General features: G+C 40.9%; 1 protein-coding gene across 4 annotated transcripts in view; it reads left to right on the top strand.

Annotated features, from left to right (window-relative positions):
- ECE2 (endothelin converting enzyme 2) overlaps positions 1-18,446 on the top strand; it is a 125,097-nt gene that overhangs the window by 22,162 nt on the left and 84,489 nt on the right. For all 4 annotated transcript variants that reach the window (XM_056565657.1, XM_056565656.1, XM_056565658.1 and 1 more), the window contains one exon: positions 16,892-16,978. In XM_056565657.1, coding sequence (XP_056421632.1) covers positions 16,892-16,978 — 87 coding nt within the window. The remainder of the gene's footprint in view (positions 1-16,891; positions 16,979-18,446) is intronic.

The following is an 18,446-nucleotide window of genomic DNA, read 5'->3' as shown; positions in this document are numbered from 1 at the left end:
TTTACCTTTAGCTTCTTTAGCAAAGCAGTGGTCATCTTGGAAGTGTGTTTGGGGTTGTTAATATGTTGAAATCCTGCCCTGCTGCCCAGTCTCTGAAGGGAAAGGATCATGCTCTGCTTCAGTCTGTCACAGTACATGTTGGCATTCATGGTTCTCAGCAGCACTCATGCAGGTCCAGACCATGACATTCCCACCACCATGCTTGACTGTAGGCAAGACACACTTGTCTTTGTACTCATCACCTAGTTGCAGCGACAGACTTGACACCATCTGACCCAAAAAAATCTTGGTTCCAGTACTCCATGTCCTTAGTCTGCTTGTCTTTAGCAAACTGTTTGCAGGCTTTCATGTGTATCCTATTTAGAATAGGCTTCCTCCTAAGACAACAGCCACACAGACTAATTTAATGCAGTGTGCGTCATATGGTCTGAGCACTGACAGGCTGACCCCTCCATCCTTCAGCCTCTGCGGCAATGCTGGCAGCACTCATACATCTATTTTTCAAAGACAACCTCAGGATATGACGCTGAGCACATTAACTTAATTTCTTTGGTCGACCATTGGTGAGGCCTGTTCTAAGTGGAACCTGACCTGTTGAACCACTGTATGGCCCACTGTGCTGCAGGTTAGTTTCAGGGTCTTGGCAATCTGCTTATAGCCTATGCCATTTTTATGTAGAACAACAATTCTTTTTTTTTTTTGGTCCTCAGAGAGTTTAATGAGGTGCTAAGTTGAACTTCCAGTGACAGTGTGAGGGCAATAACACCAAATTTAGGACACCTGGTCCCCATTCACACCTGAAATCATGTAACACTAATAAGTTACATAGTTACATAGTTACATAGTTAGTACGGTCGAAAAAAGACATATGTCCATCAAGTTCAACCAGGGAATTAAGGGGTAGGGGTGTGGCGCGATATTGGGGAAGGGATGGGATTTTATATTTCTTCATAAGCATTAATGTTATTTTGTTCCATGAATTTATCTAATCCTGTTTTAAAGCTGTTAATTGTTCCTGCTGTGACCAGTTCCTGAGGTAGACCGTTCCATAAATTCACAGTCCCCACGGTAAAGAAGGCGTGTCGCCCCTTGAGACTAAACTTTTTCTTCTCCAGACGGAGGGAGTGCCCCCTCGTCCTTTGGGGGGATTTAACCTGGAACAGTTTTTCTCCATATTTTTTGTATGGGCCATTAACATACTTATATACGTTTATCATATCCCCCCTTAAACGTCTCTTCTCAAGACTAAACCCTTTAATCTCTCCTCATAGCTAAGATGTTCCATGCCCCATATTAGTTTAGTCGCGCGTCTCTGCACCCTTTCCAACTCCGCAGTGTCCCTTTTATGGACAGGTGCCCAAAACTGAACAGCATATTCCAGGTGAGGCCGTACCAATGCTTTATAAAGGGGGAGTATTATGTCCCTGTCCCTTGAGTCCATGCCTCTTTTGATACATGACAATATCCTGCCGGCTTTGGAAGCAGCAGCCTGACATTGCATGCTATTCTGTAGTCTGTGATCTACAAGTACACCCAGATCCTTCTCTACCAGTGACTCTGACAGTTTAATCCCCCCTAAGACATACGATGCATGCAGGTTATTAGTACCCAGATGCATAACTTTACATTTATCCACATTGAACCTCATTTGCCAAGTGGATGCCCAGACACTTAGTCTATCCAAGTCATCTTGTAACTTATGCACATCCTCTATAGACTGTACCGTGCTACAAAGCTTGGTGTCATCTGCAAAGATAGAAACAGAGCTGTTAATACCATCCTCTATATCATTGATAAATAAATTAAACAACAGCGGGCCCAGTACTGAACCTTGGGGTACACCACTAATAACCGTGGACCAATCAGAGTACGAATCATTGACCACCACTCTCTGGGTACGATCCATGAGCCAGTGTTCAATCCAGTTACAAACTAAAATTTCCAAACCCAAAGACCTTAACTTACCTGTCAGACGTCTATGAGGGACAGTATCAAACGCTTTAGCAAAATCCAGAAACACTATATCCACAGCCATTCCTCTGTCACTGCTTCTACTCACCTCTTCATAAAAGCAAATTAGATTGGTTTGACAACTTCTATCCTTAGTAAACCCATGCTGGCTATCACTTATAATATTATCCCCTATGTATTCCTGTATGTAATCCCTTATAAGTCCTTCAAACAATTTACCCACAATGCACGTTAAACTTACCGGTCTATAGTTTCCTGGGGAAGACCTAGAGCCCTTTTTGAAGATTGGCACCACATTCGCCTTGCGCCAGTCCCTTGGCACAATACCAGACACCAGCGAATCTCTAAATATTATGAACAGGGGTACAGATATTACTGAACTTACCTCTCTAAGAACTCTTGGGTGTAGTCCATCCGGCCCTGGGAATTTGCTTACATTTATATCACTTAACTTACCTTGTACCATCTCTACATTAAGCCAGTTCAGTACATTACATGATGTGTTACCAGCACTGACCTGGCCAATGTCAGCTCCTTCTTCCATAGTGTATACAGAACTAAAGAACCCATTCAGTAGCTCCGCCTTCTCTTGATCGCCTGTGACAACCTCCCCATTATCATTATTAAGGGGTCCTACATGCTCTGTCCTTGGTTTTTTTGCATTTATATATCTAAAAAAATATTTAGGATTAGTTTTGCTTTCTTTGGCCACCTGTCTCTCATTTTGAATTTTGCTGTTTTTATTACATTTTTACAGATTTTATTAAGCTCCTTGTATTGTTTAAATGTTATAGCTGACCCATCAGATTTGTATTTTTGAAGGCTATTTTTTTTGTTGTTTATTGCTCTTTTAACATCATGTGTCAGCCATGTAGGATTTAGTTTTAATCGTTTATATTTGTTCCCCTTTGGTATATATTTAGATGTATAGTTATTTAGAGTTGATTTAAAGATGTCCCATTTACCTTCTGTATCAGTATTTGAGAACACCTCCCCCCAGTCTATGTCCTGTAGTGCAGCCCTCAGCCCAGGGAAATTTGCCTTTTTAAAGTTATATGTTTTTGCCTTCCCCGCCTGTCTTTGTTTTCTACATTTTAAGTCAAAAGTAACTATATTGTGGTCGCTATTACCAAGGTTTTCCCGCACAGTTACATTACAAACCAGCTCTGCGTTGTTGGAAATGATCAGATCCAACAAGGCATCACTTCTTTGTAGTTTTAGCCAACCCCAGACCCCAATCTATATCTGGATAGTTAAAATCTCCCATTATTACCACTGTACCTGCCTGGGCGGCCCTCTCTATTTGTTTATGAAGCCGAACTTCTATCTCTTCAGTGATATTAGGGGGTCTGTAGATTACCCCAAATATTATTTTTTCAGTATTTCCCTCCTTTTGTAATTCTACCCACAGTGATTCCACCTCCTCAAAATCATCACACACTATGGCATCGTTCACACTGACTTTCATACCACTTCTTACATACAGACAGACTCCACCACCTTTTCTGTTCATTCTATCCTTGCGAAACAATGTAAACCCCTGCAGATTGACAGCCCAGTCATGCGAGGAGTCCAGCCATGTCTCAGTGACCCCAACTATATCAATATGTTCCTCCAGTATCAAGGCCTCAAGCTCCCCCATTTTATTTGCTAGGCTTCTGGCATTTGTGAACATACACTTTACATTTTCATCCTTTATGTTATTGGGGTTAATGGGATTCAAGGGTGTAAGTTTTATTTTCCTATGAAGCCTATTCCTATTAACTATTCTAACCCCTCCCTCCGCTCCACCCCCAGGTACATTTATAATTCCCACCACTCTATCTACACTATCTTCCCCCTCTTTGCTGTAGGTTCCCTCCCCCCAAGTCCCTAGTTTAAACACTCCTCCACCCTTCTAGCCATCTTCTCCCCAAGCAAAGCTGCACCCTCCCCATTGAGGTGCAGCCCGTCCCTACGGTAGAGCCGGTAACCGACAGCGAAGTCAGCCCAGTTCTCCATGAACCCAAACCCTTCCTTCCTACACCAGCTTCTGAGCCACTTGTTTACCTCCCTGATCTCCCGCTGCCTCTCTGGTGTGGCTCGTGGTACTGGTAGTATTTCAGAAAATACTACCTTGGAGGTCCTTGCCTTAAGCTTGCGGCCTAAGTCCCTGAAATCATTTTTAAGGACACTCCACCTACCTCTTACTTTGTCATTGGTGCCAATATGTACCATGACTGCTGGGTCCTCTCCAGCCCCGCCCAGCAACCTGTCAACCCGATCCGCGATGTGCCGAACTCGTGCGCCAGGCAGACAACACACTGTTCGGCGATCCCGGTCTTTGTGACAGATTGCCCTGTCTGTCCCCCTAATAATTGAGTCCCCCACCACTAGTACCTGTCTGGCCTGCCCTGTACTCCTCCCTCCCTCCTTACTGGAGCAGACACCCCCCTGGCGGTCATATGATACTGGGGAGGAAAATGGCTAAGCCCAATTTGGACATTTCCACTTAGAGGTGTACTCTTTTTAGAGGTTTTTTATATTGACCACTTTTGGCCAGATATGTCCTTTAAGGCTGTGTTGGAAAATAATGGAGGCCACACAAAATATTGACACTTTGGGCCCAATCTGGAAATGTCCACTTATGGGTATACTCACTTGTCAAGGTTTAGACATTATTTGCTGTGTGTTGAGTTATTTGGAGGGGACGCGACATTCAACAGTGTTATACAGGCTGTGCACTCACTACTTTACATTGTAGCATGTGTTGTCACATAACAAGATAAAGTAAAATCTTTACAAAATGTGAGGGATGTATTCACTTATTTGAAATACTGTATGTCTTCCTTGTTTTAGCCATTGTTTTACTACCTTGTTATTCAGTCCATAACTGTCTACATTGATTGTTTTGCATTACCTGTTATAAAGGCCATCATTCCTTCACAGCAAAGTCAAGCTAACAGCCGAGAGGTATGTTCACAGCCATTACGTTCCAAATATCAAACATAACTACAGAGACCAGTCCTCTTTGAAAGAATAAACATGGACAAGATAGAGCAGCCTCTTTGATTTCCCTCAAATATAGAAAATTGGTGTATCCGCCATAAGTAAATGCTAAGAATCAGTACAAAGTTCAGGCACAACATTTATCATATTGGTTGCATAATTAACTTTAGAAATGAAAGATTACATATTGACTAGCAATTAATCTTCACCAAATGTGTCACCAAATATATCTACTGATCATACCTTATAGGGTACTTACATAGAGATATTAAAATAAATCTTTAAGATATTATTCTGTTAAACATCTTCAAACCCCCTGTAGTAGATCACTTCTGTTTCACACGCATTGTGCATGTCTTTGTATGATATATATGAATGTGTACAAGACAAGATATTTGATGCTGACCCATTATCTAATGTAATCTGTCAAAAAATATGTACACTGTTCAATTTCTGGGAAGCCTGGCATCATTTTTAACCCACATGTAGGGCAGGTTAAAGAAATATGCATCATTGTGATATGGCTGAATGACAATAGTGCCATTTAATATGAAACATTGTGAGTGTGGTCTGTCATGTGTTGTGGCAAATATGTAGACTGATCACAACACCTGTGATCAATGTGCCTCCACATCCCTAAATTTTCATGTAGGTAGGGGACCACTTTGTTTACATAGTCGTACACGCTGTGTATTTAAAATTTAAACCCATGTGATTGATGTGTGTTCTTGTGGCTGCCATAGCAAATGTGATACAGCTAACCCCCCACAGTAATGTCACTGCTACATTGTACCACACCTTACTAGTGGTAGATGATGTATCAACGTTACTTACCTGTTGATGACTGGTGAAGCATTGTAGCCAGGCCTGAATTGACCAAATAAGTTTTGATTGTCAAGATATTCTTAAAGGTTTACTCCGGTGGAAAACTTTTTTTTTTTTTTTTTAAATCAACTGGTGCCAGAAAGTTAAAAAAAATTAAAAAATCTTAATCCTTCTAGTACTTATTAGCTGCTGAATAGTACAGAGGAAATTCTTTTCTTTTTGGAACACAGAGCTCTGTGCTGACATCATGACCACAGTGCTCTCTGCTGACAACTCTGTCCATTTTAAGAACTGTCCAGAGTAGAAGAAAATCTCCATAGCAAACATATGCTGCTGTGGACAGTTCCTAAAATGGACAGAGATGTCAGCAGAGAGCACTGTGGTCATGATGTCAGCAGAGAGCTCTGTGTTCTAAAAAGAAAATAATTTCCTCTGTAGTATTCAGAAGCTAATAAGTACTGGAAGGATTAAGATGTTTTAATAGAAGTAATTTACTAATCTGTTTAACTTTCTGGCACCAGTTGAAAAAAAAAATGTTTTCCACCAGAGTACCCCTTTAACAGCATATCTTTTGTATACCACTTACCTAGATGAGACACGCTATAGTCAGCTCCTAATTATGCTGTTATGTATAATGCATAAGAATATTTTTTATCTAAAGCTTTTTTAGGGTGTGTGAATTTGTGCTCAGTACAATTTTCTGTTCTGTCACAAAAAAACACTGCTCAAAAAAATAAAGGGAACACTAAGATAACATATCCTAGATCTGAATGAATTCACTAATCGTATGAAACACTTTCGACTTTACATAGTTGAATGTGCTGGCAACAAAAACACACAAAAGTTATCAATGGAAATCAAATTTATCAACCCATGGAGGTCTGGATATGGAGTCACACTCAAAATCAAAGTGGAAAACCACACTACAGGCTGATCCAACTTTGATGTAATGTCACTCAATAGTGTGTGTGGCCTCCACGTGCCCATATGACCTCATTTTGCAGGGCTCTGGCAGTGCTCCTCCTGCTCCTCCTTGCACAAAGGCGGAGATGGCGGTCCTGATGCTGGGTTGTTGCCCTCCTACGGCCTCCTCCACGTCTCCTGATGTACTGGCCTGTCTCCTGGTAGCGCCTCCATGCTCTGGACACTACGCTGACAGACACAGCAAACCTTCTTGCCACAGCTCGCATTGATGTGCCATCCTGGATGAGCTGTACTACCTGAGCCACTTGTGTGGGTTGTAGACTCTGTCTCATGCTACCACTAGAGTGAAAGCACTGCCAGCATTCAAAAGTGACCAAAACATCAGCCAGGAAGCATAAGAACTGAGAAGTGGTCTGTGGTCACCACCTGCAGAACCACTCCTTTATTGGGGGTGTCTTGCTAATTGCCTATAATTACCATCTGTTGTCTGTTCCATTTGCACAACAGCATGTGAAATTGATTGTCAATCAGTGTTGCTTCCTGAGTGGAGAGTGTGATTTCACAGAAGTGTGATTGACTTAGAGTTACATTGTGTTGTTTAAGTGTTCCCTTTATTTTTTTGAGCAGTGTATGTCAGGATTACTAAAATAGGCAAATGTAAAATTAATCTTTACAATAATCTACAGTATTATCTGAGATTTCTGACTTGACTTGGTTGTTGGACATCAGTTTATGGAAGTCACATTATTGGGTTGCTATCATATAGATTCCTTACTCATAGAAATATGTGATACAAATGATGCCCCTGAATAGTTCAAAATAATAGAGTTCCCAGGAAACTGTCAGTGCAATAGGACCACATAGTCCACACAAGGTTGCAATAGTTATTCTGCTACGGCCAAATAATGTAGCTTTAAGGAGAACTTCAGCAGGAGTCTTTTTTTTCCTTTATGCCCATTGCGTGGGGTAAGAAATAAATAAAGATCTACTTAATGCAATCACAGAGAAAGTAAAAAAAAAAAAAAAGCGTGTCAGTACTGGCGCGTACCAATTATCGCAGGAAGTGTGAACTTCATCCAACACCCGGAGACCAGGCACAGCTGTCCTTTTATGGTGCTCAATCCCCACAAAAACAAGCCTCCGATAAATCCAAGAAAAGAGTGTACAGGGAGGCACTCGTAGACAAAAACAGTGTTTTATTCAGTTATGGTCACAGGACACAACACAGGTCAATGGGCCGTTTCACGCTCACATGCGCTTAATCATGACCTATCCTAGAATCCTTCACCCCCACCTTATATACACAGGAATTCACCCAACTATATTCATAACACCACCAACATTTATAACTATTACAAAAAATATATATATGTAATCAAAACACATAAATATAGATGAGGGTCATATTTGCACAGAATTTATCTATAAAAGGATCATCTGGATATAATGTTATATGGATTCGGAACTTGGAACGCTGATTCTTCAAGCTTTTTGCCAAACCTTGGAGTATTAGTGTTAACCCCTAGTAGTCTGGAGGAAACATACTCAAATCACTTCTTTCCGTAAGATCAAGTCAGTCTCCTTTTGCAACAACAATTTATTCCTGTCACCACCTCTGTTAGGAACCTTCTGAACTAGTAGTCCCATAAATCTCAGATCGCTCACTTTCTTTTCATGGACTTCTTTCATATGATTAATAAAACGAGCACTGCCTACCCCTGTACTGAGAGATCGTAAATGTTCCCTAAAACGAACATACATAGGTCTGATCGTCTTTCCTATATAAAGGAACCAGTTGCAAATTAACGCATACACCACATAGCGGGTTTTGCACGTAATGAAATCTTTAACTAGCATAGTTTCTCCCCCTAACCTAACTTGCTTGGTGATATACAAGTGATGGCAAAAACTACACTGTCCACACTTGTAATTTCCTTGCGGTAATTGTTTCTTTGACCAGTCACCGTCGCTATCCTTTTTGTCGGGTCAGTCTGTTCTTAACCAGTACATCACATAAAAAAAAATTCTTTTGTTCTTCTAAATGCAATCACCGGTCTATTTTCTACTGTTTCCTTCAATAATTCATCGTTTTGTACAATATGCCAATTTTTAAAATGGCATTACAAATCACTTTATCCATTGGACTACGTACCGTCAATCCTCCCATGGTGCCTCTGGTGTCCTGCTCTTGTCCTCCGCAGCGATCATCTTCCTGAGCTGCAGCATGACTGTCATCTGTGGAAGCAACCATGCCTAATTTATCATACTGCAGCCCAGTAAATCGCTGGCCGAGGCGGTACATCGCTGCGGCCTACGAATTGCTGAGCTGCAGTATTACACATTAGGCCCAGGTGCTTCCATAGATGACAGTGATGCTGCAGCTCAGGAAGATGATCGCTGCGGGGGACCAGAGCAGGACACCAGAGGCACTGTGAGAGCTCTGGATGTTTGTTTTTTTTTTTATATCCAACACAATAGCCATAATAAAAATAAATAAAAAACTCCCGCTGTAGTTCCTCTTTAAATTGAAGTGATAGCAAAGTAATAAAATCAGCGCAAATTTGTCCGTATCATAGTGTGCGAATCAGTAGCCACTTAGGCGGAGATTTATCAAAACCTGTATAGAGGAAGAGCAATGCGGTTGCCCATAACAACCAATCAGATCGCTGTTTTCATTTTTTAAAATGCCTTTAAAAAATAAAAATTTGATTGGTTGCTATGGGCAACTGGGCAACTTTTCCTCTGCACAGGTTTTGATAAATCTCTTCCCTTTCCCACAAATGGACGTATATTTACATCCTCAGCCCGCTCCGGATGTATGAATCACACTAAGCTAAGCACGCTTCATAGCCGGTAGGTCCCAGTTGCTATTAGCAACTGGGACCCACAGCTAATGGCAGATTTTGCCGATTGGGACAATGTCCGGCATTAAAGGGGTACTCCGGTGGAAAACTTTTTTTTTTAAATCAACTGGTGCCAGAAAGTTAAACAGATTTGTAAATTACTTCTATTAAAAAAATCTTAATCCTTCCAGTACTTATTAGCTGCTACAGAGGAAATTATTTTCTTTTTGGAACACAGAACTCTCTGCTGACATCATGAACACATGACCCCAGTGCTCTCTGCTGACATCTCTGTCTATTTTAAGAACTGTCCAGAGTAGGAGAAAATCCCCATAGTAAACATATGTTGCTATGGACAGAGATGTCAGCAGAGAGCACTGTGGTCATGATGTCAGCAGAGAGCATCGTGTTCCAAAAAAAAAAAAAATTTCCTATGTAGTATTAAAAGTTTTTCACTGGAGTACCCCTTTAACCCTTTAGATGTCGTAATCAAAGTTAATTGCAGTGTCTAAATGCGGTAAATCCCGCTGCTGGCTAGCTCAGCGGGGTGATCGTAACCACTGCAGCAAACTTATGGCATCCTGAAGAGGACGCTATCTGATCGGTGCTACAATGCTGCAGCCAGCCATGACAGGCTGTAGCAATAGAGTGCCGATAACACTGATCAGTGCTGTTCTATGGAGCAGCATTAAAGGGGTACTCCACTGGGAGAAAAAAAAATTAACTGGTGCCAAAAAATCTTAATCCTTCCAGAATTTATCAGCTGCTATTATGATACACAGGAAGTTCTTTTCTTTTTGAATTTCCTTTCTTTCTGACCAGGGCCGGACTGGGGATAAAAACCAGCCCTGGAAATAATTGCATACCAGCCCCACTTGTCAACTGGCACAGCCACAATGTAAATGACAGAGGCCTAGTAAATCAAAAACCAAGCTTTTACTACACCCCTTAGGAACGGACCCATTTTTTGTACTCCGGTGGGAAAATTATTTTTATTATTATTATTATTTTTTTCAAATCAACAGGCTCCCTCCAGAAAGTTAAAAACAATTATAAATTACTTCTATTAAAAAATCTTAATCCTTCCAGTACTTATCAGCTGCTGTATGCTCCACAGGAAATTGTGTTGGTCTTTCCAGTCTGACCACAGTGCTCTCTGCTGACACCTCTGTCCATGTCAGGAACTGTCCGGAGCAGGAGAAGTTTGCTATGGGAACTACACAACTTCCTCTGTAGCATACAGCAGCTGATATGTACTAGAAGGATTAAGATTTTTTAAATAGAAGTATATATATTTGAAAAAAAAGATATATATTTTCCACCGGAGTAACCCTTTAATGGCCAGGCACTTTTTTTTTTTTATAATTTGACATGTGTCTCCTTAAATGGTAATAACTTTAGAACACTTTTTCTGAGCGGAGCTTTTTTTGAGATTGTTTTTCGTGACATATTGTACTTTATATAAGTGGTGCAGCATTTTTTGTGAAAAACTCCAAAATATTGCGAAATATGACCCAAACGGGTAGACAGTAGATAATGCCCCAGTAGGTAGTGCCCCAAGGTAGTAGCGCTCCCAGGTAGGTAATGTGCCCAGTAGATAGTGCCCCCCCAAGTAGATAATGCCCTTAGTAGGTAGGTCCCTCAATAGGTAGTGCCCTAGGTATGTAATGCCCCCAGTAGAAAGAGTCCCTAGGTAGATCATGCCTCCAGATAGATCAGTTCCCGGCATGCCTGTACAGCCAAAGTCATGCTGGGAGTTGTAGTTTTACAACAGCTGGAGGCCCCCTGGTCGGGAAACACTGAGATCTAACATAGATATAGATAGATAGACATTAGAGAGATAGATAGATATGAGATAGATAGATCAGTGTTTCCCAACCAAGGAGCCTCCAACTGTTACAAAACAATAACTCTCAGCATGCCCGGACAACCAAAGGCATGCTGGGAGTTGTAGTTTTACAACAGCTGGAGGCCACCTGGTCGGGAAACACTGAGATATAACATAGATATAGATAGATGGACATTACAGCTGTATAGGAGAGATAGATAGATATGAGATAGATAGATATGAGATAGATAGATCAACAGATAGATATGAAAGAGAAAGGAGATAGACAAATATGAGATAGATAGACATGAGATAGATAGATAGATATGAGATAGATATGAGAGAGAAAGGAGATAGACATGAGATAGATAGATAGATATGAGATAGATAGATAGTAGATAGATAGATATGAGATAGATAGATAGATAGATAGATATGAGAGAGAAAGGAGATAGACATGAGATAGATAGATAGATATGAGATAGATAGATAGTAGATAGATAGATATGAGATAGATAGATAGATAGATAGATAGATATGAGAGAGAAAGGAGATAGATATGAGATAGATAGATATGAGATAGATAGATAGATATGAGATAAATAGATATGAGAGAGAAAGGAGATAGATAGATAGATATGAGATAGATAGATAGATATGAGATAGATAGATAGAGATAGATAGATATAATAGATAGAGATAGATAGATATGAGAGAGATAGATATGAAAGAGATAGATAGATAGATAGATATGAGAGAGAAAGGAGATAGATATGAGATAGATAGATAGATATGAGAGAGAAAGGAGATAGATAGATATATAGATATGAGATAGATAGATAGAGATAGATAGATATAATAGATAGAGATAGATAGATATGAGATAGATAGATAGATAGATATGAGAGAGATAGATATGAGATAGATAGATAGATATGAGAGAGATAGATAGATATAACAAATATCCAAGAGAGCAGCACGACCGAAGAGTAAAGGGGTGCCAGCGGCGGGGAGCCCGGTCCAGGCTAGTCACACATCCAAGGTAGTAAACCTACACTCAGAGGATAAGGTGCAAAATAAAGTGATTTATTCCATACTAACACTGAGCAACATTTCAGCTGCCATGCAGCCTTTTTCAAGCATTGATTGGTGGCCTCAGCGCGGGCGGGTGTCGGAATCCTCGGTGGAGCAGGAAGCAAAGCATGCTCTTGCTCCTATTGGATGTGCAGCCTGCACGCAGAGGAGTGTGGGGGGAAGGGGAGGAGCATCCCTCTGCTCTCCTCCCATAGAGTCAGTGTGGCCGCAGCCCTGGCCCCTGCACTGACATTAAAGGGCTGCAGGCTGAATATTTTAAAAGAAAATGGTGCTACAGCAGCGGGCCCCCTCTCAGGCTGGAGGTCCCACCATCAGTCCAGCCCTTCTGTGCTACGCCCGCTGCAGGGAGGTACAGCAGGACCCGGTGCCCTTACTGGAGTACTGGCTGAACCCCCCTGATGGCAGCCCTGCGGTCCCACATCATACATTACATACATACATACATACATCTTACATACACACGCAATAATACATACACACAATAAATATACGCACATATTAAACATACATATATACATCTAGCTTACACACATCTATCATTTATTACATATATAAACACACATCATACATACACACATTATACATACAATCATCAAACATACACACAAATCATACAAACACATCATACATTAACACCTGGCCTCCTCACCTGCATCCACCCATGCCACTGCAGCACGGCCCGTGCAGCCCAGGAGGAGGGGGGGGGATCGGAGGGTGAAATGGTTAGGGGCCCCGTCAGCGCCAGTCACCCGGCCAGCCCCACACTCACTAACTGCTGTGCCCCCGCACCACTCTGTGAGTAAGGGATTACAGCACAGCACACAGCTCCCCAGCCTGGCAAGTGGCAAGTGATTTTCTGCCCTCCTCGGTGCTGGGCCTGCGTAGTGACGCCGGCCTTGTCATTACGCGGCCGCTGTATCTGTAAAGAAGCCGCACTGCTTGTCATCTGAGGGAGGGGCCTCTGGCCGGCAGCCAGAGGTGTGTAAGTGAGCAAGGTCAGCGCAATGGATCAAAGCCAGAGGCAGAGCAGCTTTAGCCTCGACATCTGGCTCCTACACAGGCCCAATATTATATTTCCCGGTATCCTGGTAGGCCAGTCCGGCCCTGTTTCTGACCACAGTGCTCTCTGCTTACACCTCTGTCCATTTTTGGAACTGTCCAGAGTAGCAGCAAATCCCCATAGAAAACCTATCCTGCTCTGTACAGTTCCTAAAATAGACAGAGGTGTCAGCAGAGAGCACTGTGATCAGGCAGAAAGGAAATTCAAAAAGAAAAGAACTTCCTGTGGATCATTACAGCACCTGATAAGTACTGGAAGGATTAAGATTTTTTAATAGAAGTAATTTACAAAATCAATTCCGAATTTGGGATAGGAAATTGGCATGGAGATTCCACTGCAGCAGAGTGATATTTAATTCAACGTGACTCTGCCGCGTGCACACCGTGGAATTTACATGCCAGGTCTTTACTGAATGGAAATTCCTTTGTTCGTGTCCGCAGAGAAGCGGAAGCCTCACAGAATGCATAACTGTCTATGAGACAGCGCATTCCTGTGCGGTCTAAGCGTCAGAATATTCTGCCAGCGCACGCACTATACGGATTGTACGCTTAGAGATTCTTTGTGTCGACATTCCGTCATGAAAACATAGCCTTAGGCACAGTCATTATTCAGCAGCATAGTGTTGTGGAATTCAAAAGGGGGAGATTGATGACAACGTGTAGAGGAAGAGTGGTGCAGTTGACCATAGCAACCAATCAGATTGCTTTTTCATTTTTATGCAGGTCACAAAAACATTTTTATAATTAAAGAAGGAATATGATTGGTTGCCATGGAAAACTGCACCACACTTCCACTACACATTTTGAGAAATCGCCTTTTTGACTAAATTGCCTCATGCGCATGGCGTAAATTCATATGCTTTCTTCTAATCAGCCACAAAAGTGAAATTGAAGCACTAAAATATAGAAAACAAAAACAAAAATTAGCATCAGACATCCACAATGATAACAAAAATGACCAAAAAAAAAAATATTAGGGATCATTGGGATTAAATTGTATTATTTTAGAATTTTATATATTATTAGATTAGATTACCCTTCAGATTAAAGCTAAAATGTCATTTGAAATGTAAACTGCACTGTGTCGCCTTGCAGTCCAAAAAAAATTTAGCTTGGATTTACGGCAGGTCTGACATGATCTGACATTTCTGTGTATTTTCCGTTGATGTGAATTTTTTGAGACTTTGCAATAAAAGTCTCAGTTGATAAATTCCTGACCACTGCATTTTAAGCTCTATTGTAGACCGCTATACTATTTCTGCGGAGAAGGGCTCTAAAGCAAAAGTCGTATAAAAGTCTCAACTAAAAAGACTGAGACTTTCTGAGAGACAAATATAGACTGCCTAAACTGGTCTAAACAGTTTGATAAATGTCCCCCAATGTGTTACCCAAAAGTGCACTGTGTGGGAACAGAAGCCCTAGAAAGAAGTGTTTTTTGTTGTTAATTTCACTGTAAATATGGTGTTAAAATGAGTGATGTCATTACAAAGTACAATTGGTCACATAAAAAACAAGCCCTCATATGGGTCTATGGGTTATGTCAGGAGAGGAGGAAATACAAAACCTCAAAAATAAAAATTAACTTGGTCCTGAAAGGGTTAAAGCACATCTGTCACATACAAAACACATGTGAAGTTGTTTACACATTGCTGTAGGGCTCCACAAGTATAATACAGTCATACCTTTAGTAGGGGGATTTATAGCCATAAAAAAAGTTTTTAGATGTCCAGGACAGTTGGAGACAGGGACCGGGTCCACTATGCTCTGCTTCTCTCCACTGACATCACGGCTGTGCGGTGCTGCAGTAGAACTACACAGGGCCACCGTAGTCAGGCAAGCCCTGTTTGTCAATCAACAAGACAAGTACTTGTGACAAAAGCAAAGAGATGGAGAATAGTACATTCCTCCCGCACCTCTTCGACTATCCTGAACACCTTATAAAAAACCTTTTTAATGGCTAAAAATCACCCTAATGTGACAATAAAGTTATGACTGCATTGTACTTAGGCAGCCTTATTGCAATGTGTGGGCAGCTTCACATGTGTTTTGTATATGAAAGAAACACTTTAATTGCATGTCTTATGCTAGGTTTCCACACAGATTTTTTTCTGGCGTTTTTTGTAAAACAGCCACTGAAGTTTTCGAGCCAAAGTCAGAAGTAGATCCAGTAGGAAGGAGAAGTCCTTTCTTTATATTTCACATTCCTTTTGAATACACTTCTGACTCTGGCTCAAAAACTGCAGTGGCCGTTTAAAAAAATAAAAAAAAAAGTCAGAAAAACCTATGTGAAAACCTAACCTTAATGTGCCAATATCTGCAGAGCACACCAGAGAAGACAAGTGAATAAGTGAATATTGCTATATTGTATTTGCCAGAACTGCAAATGGACAGGAACAGTAAAGAAATCATGGCAATCAATTAGCAAATCCTAGCAATACGCTATCCTTTTAAAAGCTAAAACTACAAAAGGGTCCACTGAAAAACAAGACATCATACAGCAAAAAAAAAACATTGTTGAAATAAAAAGAAAACACTAAAAATGTAAAATTGTTCTAACTTGGCCCGGCCATCTATTACATAGTCATCAATGCATTTGAAAGGTCAGCATGCAATTCTACTTTTACTCTGCAGTGACTGGGGAAATCTATGGGCAGGCAAAACTTGCTTGATAATATAAGATGATAACCAGGAATTTAGGAGAAGGAACCACATTCAAAAATCATCTGTCTGCTCTAACCTTTTTGCTGCTATTGAGTTGTCCACTTGGAGTTTGTCCCTATTTGCCAGTGCCAAGAACAATTTTAGATTTGACTTTTTGCTCTGTAGGATCAATGTTCCTAGGAATCAATTGACACCCATTGATTTGTGGGCTCTAAGCATTTGGACCCCATTGCAGTTTACTGTTTGTATGTTTATAATTTAGGTATGTTATCTTTTACAAAATATTTTATAAATAAATAACAAAAGTTTGCCCTCACATTTTTAAAAAATACTTCTCCATTTTCGGCCTCGTTCACAGTGCCCTCAGACTCTGCTATTCCGAGTTCCGTCAGCAATCGTCCAGAAGGACGGGAGTTTAGCAGAGAAAAAAATAGTGCAAGCTCTATTTTATTCCCCACTAAAATCCTCTAAAATTACCAAAATTACCGGGTCACCAACGGACCCCATGCAAGTGAATGGGGAGCCGTTGGGCCCCGGCAGTAACCCTTTGCATCCAACGCATTTCAGGGTCTGATCAGTTAAAAAAATAAAAAAGACAGTTGGACCCTTAACAGGTTGAATGCAAACTGCTGTGTGAACCTAGCCTTATAGTACAATATAGATTTTTTGATTTACTGGTTTTACCTTCCTTTTCTAGATGTCTGACTACAAACGCGCCACATTTCATGATGAAGATACCCCTGACCCTACAGGGGAGACAGCTTCATCTCCTGATACTGTAGAGGTAAAAGATAATTTATCCAACATTTGTTTTACATGTAAATATATATTCCATGATGTATACAGTTATACATTTAAATAGGATTGAAGCATACTCTGCATTTTAGTGGACTTTAAAAGGTATTCCCAACTTGAGCATTTATGGCCTATTCGTAAGATATATATACTGTATCTAGTAGGTTCGGGCCCAGTGACTAGTTCCCTGATACAAAAAGCTATTTTAATTCTTAAAAAACAAACAAACACAAAAAACTTCTATTGGCACTCCAATCCTGTTGATTTTCCATAAATGTTAAAGATGGGAATACCCCTTAATTTTCTACATACACAGATTATATCTTATTTATATGTTGTTGTTTTTTTTTAGTTTCTCTTTTGGTTATTATTGCATATGCCATGCCAAATCTCATTATCATCACAATGGTGTAAATGCAATGTTGGATTAAAGCTAATGATGTTTTTATCATCTTTGCATTTGTGCCTTATTATGCCATACTCTTTTCCATAAATGGAGTTGTTACCAGTTATAAATTGTATCATATTTTTATTACATATTTAGTGCCATATTCACATCAGGACCTTTCAGGCACAGAATGTTTTCAGCCAAGACTGTAATTCATAAAAAAGAAAACCTTTGCAGTTTTTACAATGATGTACCCACATATTGGTATCAATAGTTACCATTTCCTAAATATAATCTTAAAAAATGACTTGTGAACTGAGCCTTATATGTAATTTACAGTAGACACAGCATAGCTTTAAAGTGAATGTGCCACCTAGATTTTCTATCAGTTAGAGCCAGATAGTGAAACTTTCATTTTTTCTAGTCTATTTCTATTTCCTGACTGCAGTTTGTTAAATGAGAACTCTGGTGCAAATTAACTTATTCCCTATCCACAGGATAGATAATAAGCAGTCCAATTGCTAGGATGAGTCCGTCCCCACCGCGATCTCCAGGACGGGACCCCGGCTCTCTCAGTGAAGAGCATGTGTCGTCTAACAGTAGATGGCACACGCTCCATTCATTTCTATGGGAGCCCCGATGATACCCGAGTGCTGTACTTGGGTCTTTTCGGTGCTCCGATAGAAATGAATTGAGCGAATGCCGGCTGCTGCTCGTCCTCCTCCCTGAGCGCCTGGTTCCATCTCGGAGATTGTTAAAAATATGTTTAACAAAAAAAATTGATTTAACCTCTTGGGGACGCAGGGCGTATGCATACGCCCTGCATCCCGGATCCTTAAGGACTCAGGGCGTACCTGTACGCCCAGCCCGGTGTTTAAAACGGGGTTACGGCGTCACACCAGGTCGGTCTCGGGTGCTATTCATAGCCGGGACCCTGGGCTAACAGCACGCGGCACCAATGGTTGTGCCACGCGCTATTAACCCTTTAGACGCGGCGGTCAAAGTTGATCGCTGCGTCTGAAAGTGAAAGTAAACGCTTCCCGGCAGCTCAGTCGGGCTGATCGGGACA

The sequence above is a fragment of the Hyla sarda genome, chromosome 3 (assembly GCF_029499605.1).
Source record: "Hyla sarda isolate aHylSar1 chromosome 3, aHylSar1.hap1, whole genome shotgun sequence".
In the NCBI taxonomy this organism is placed as follows: domain Eukaryota; kingdom Metazoa; phylum Chordata; class Amphibia; order Anura; family Hylidae; genus Hyla; species Hyla sarda.
The sequence above is the reverse complement of the archived record's forward strand: the minus strand, read 5'-3'. Positions and strand labels throughout refer to the sequence as shown.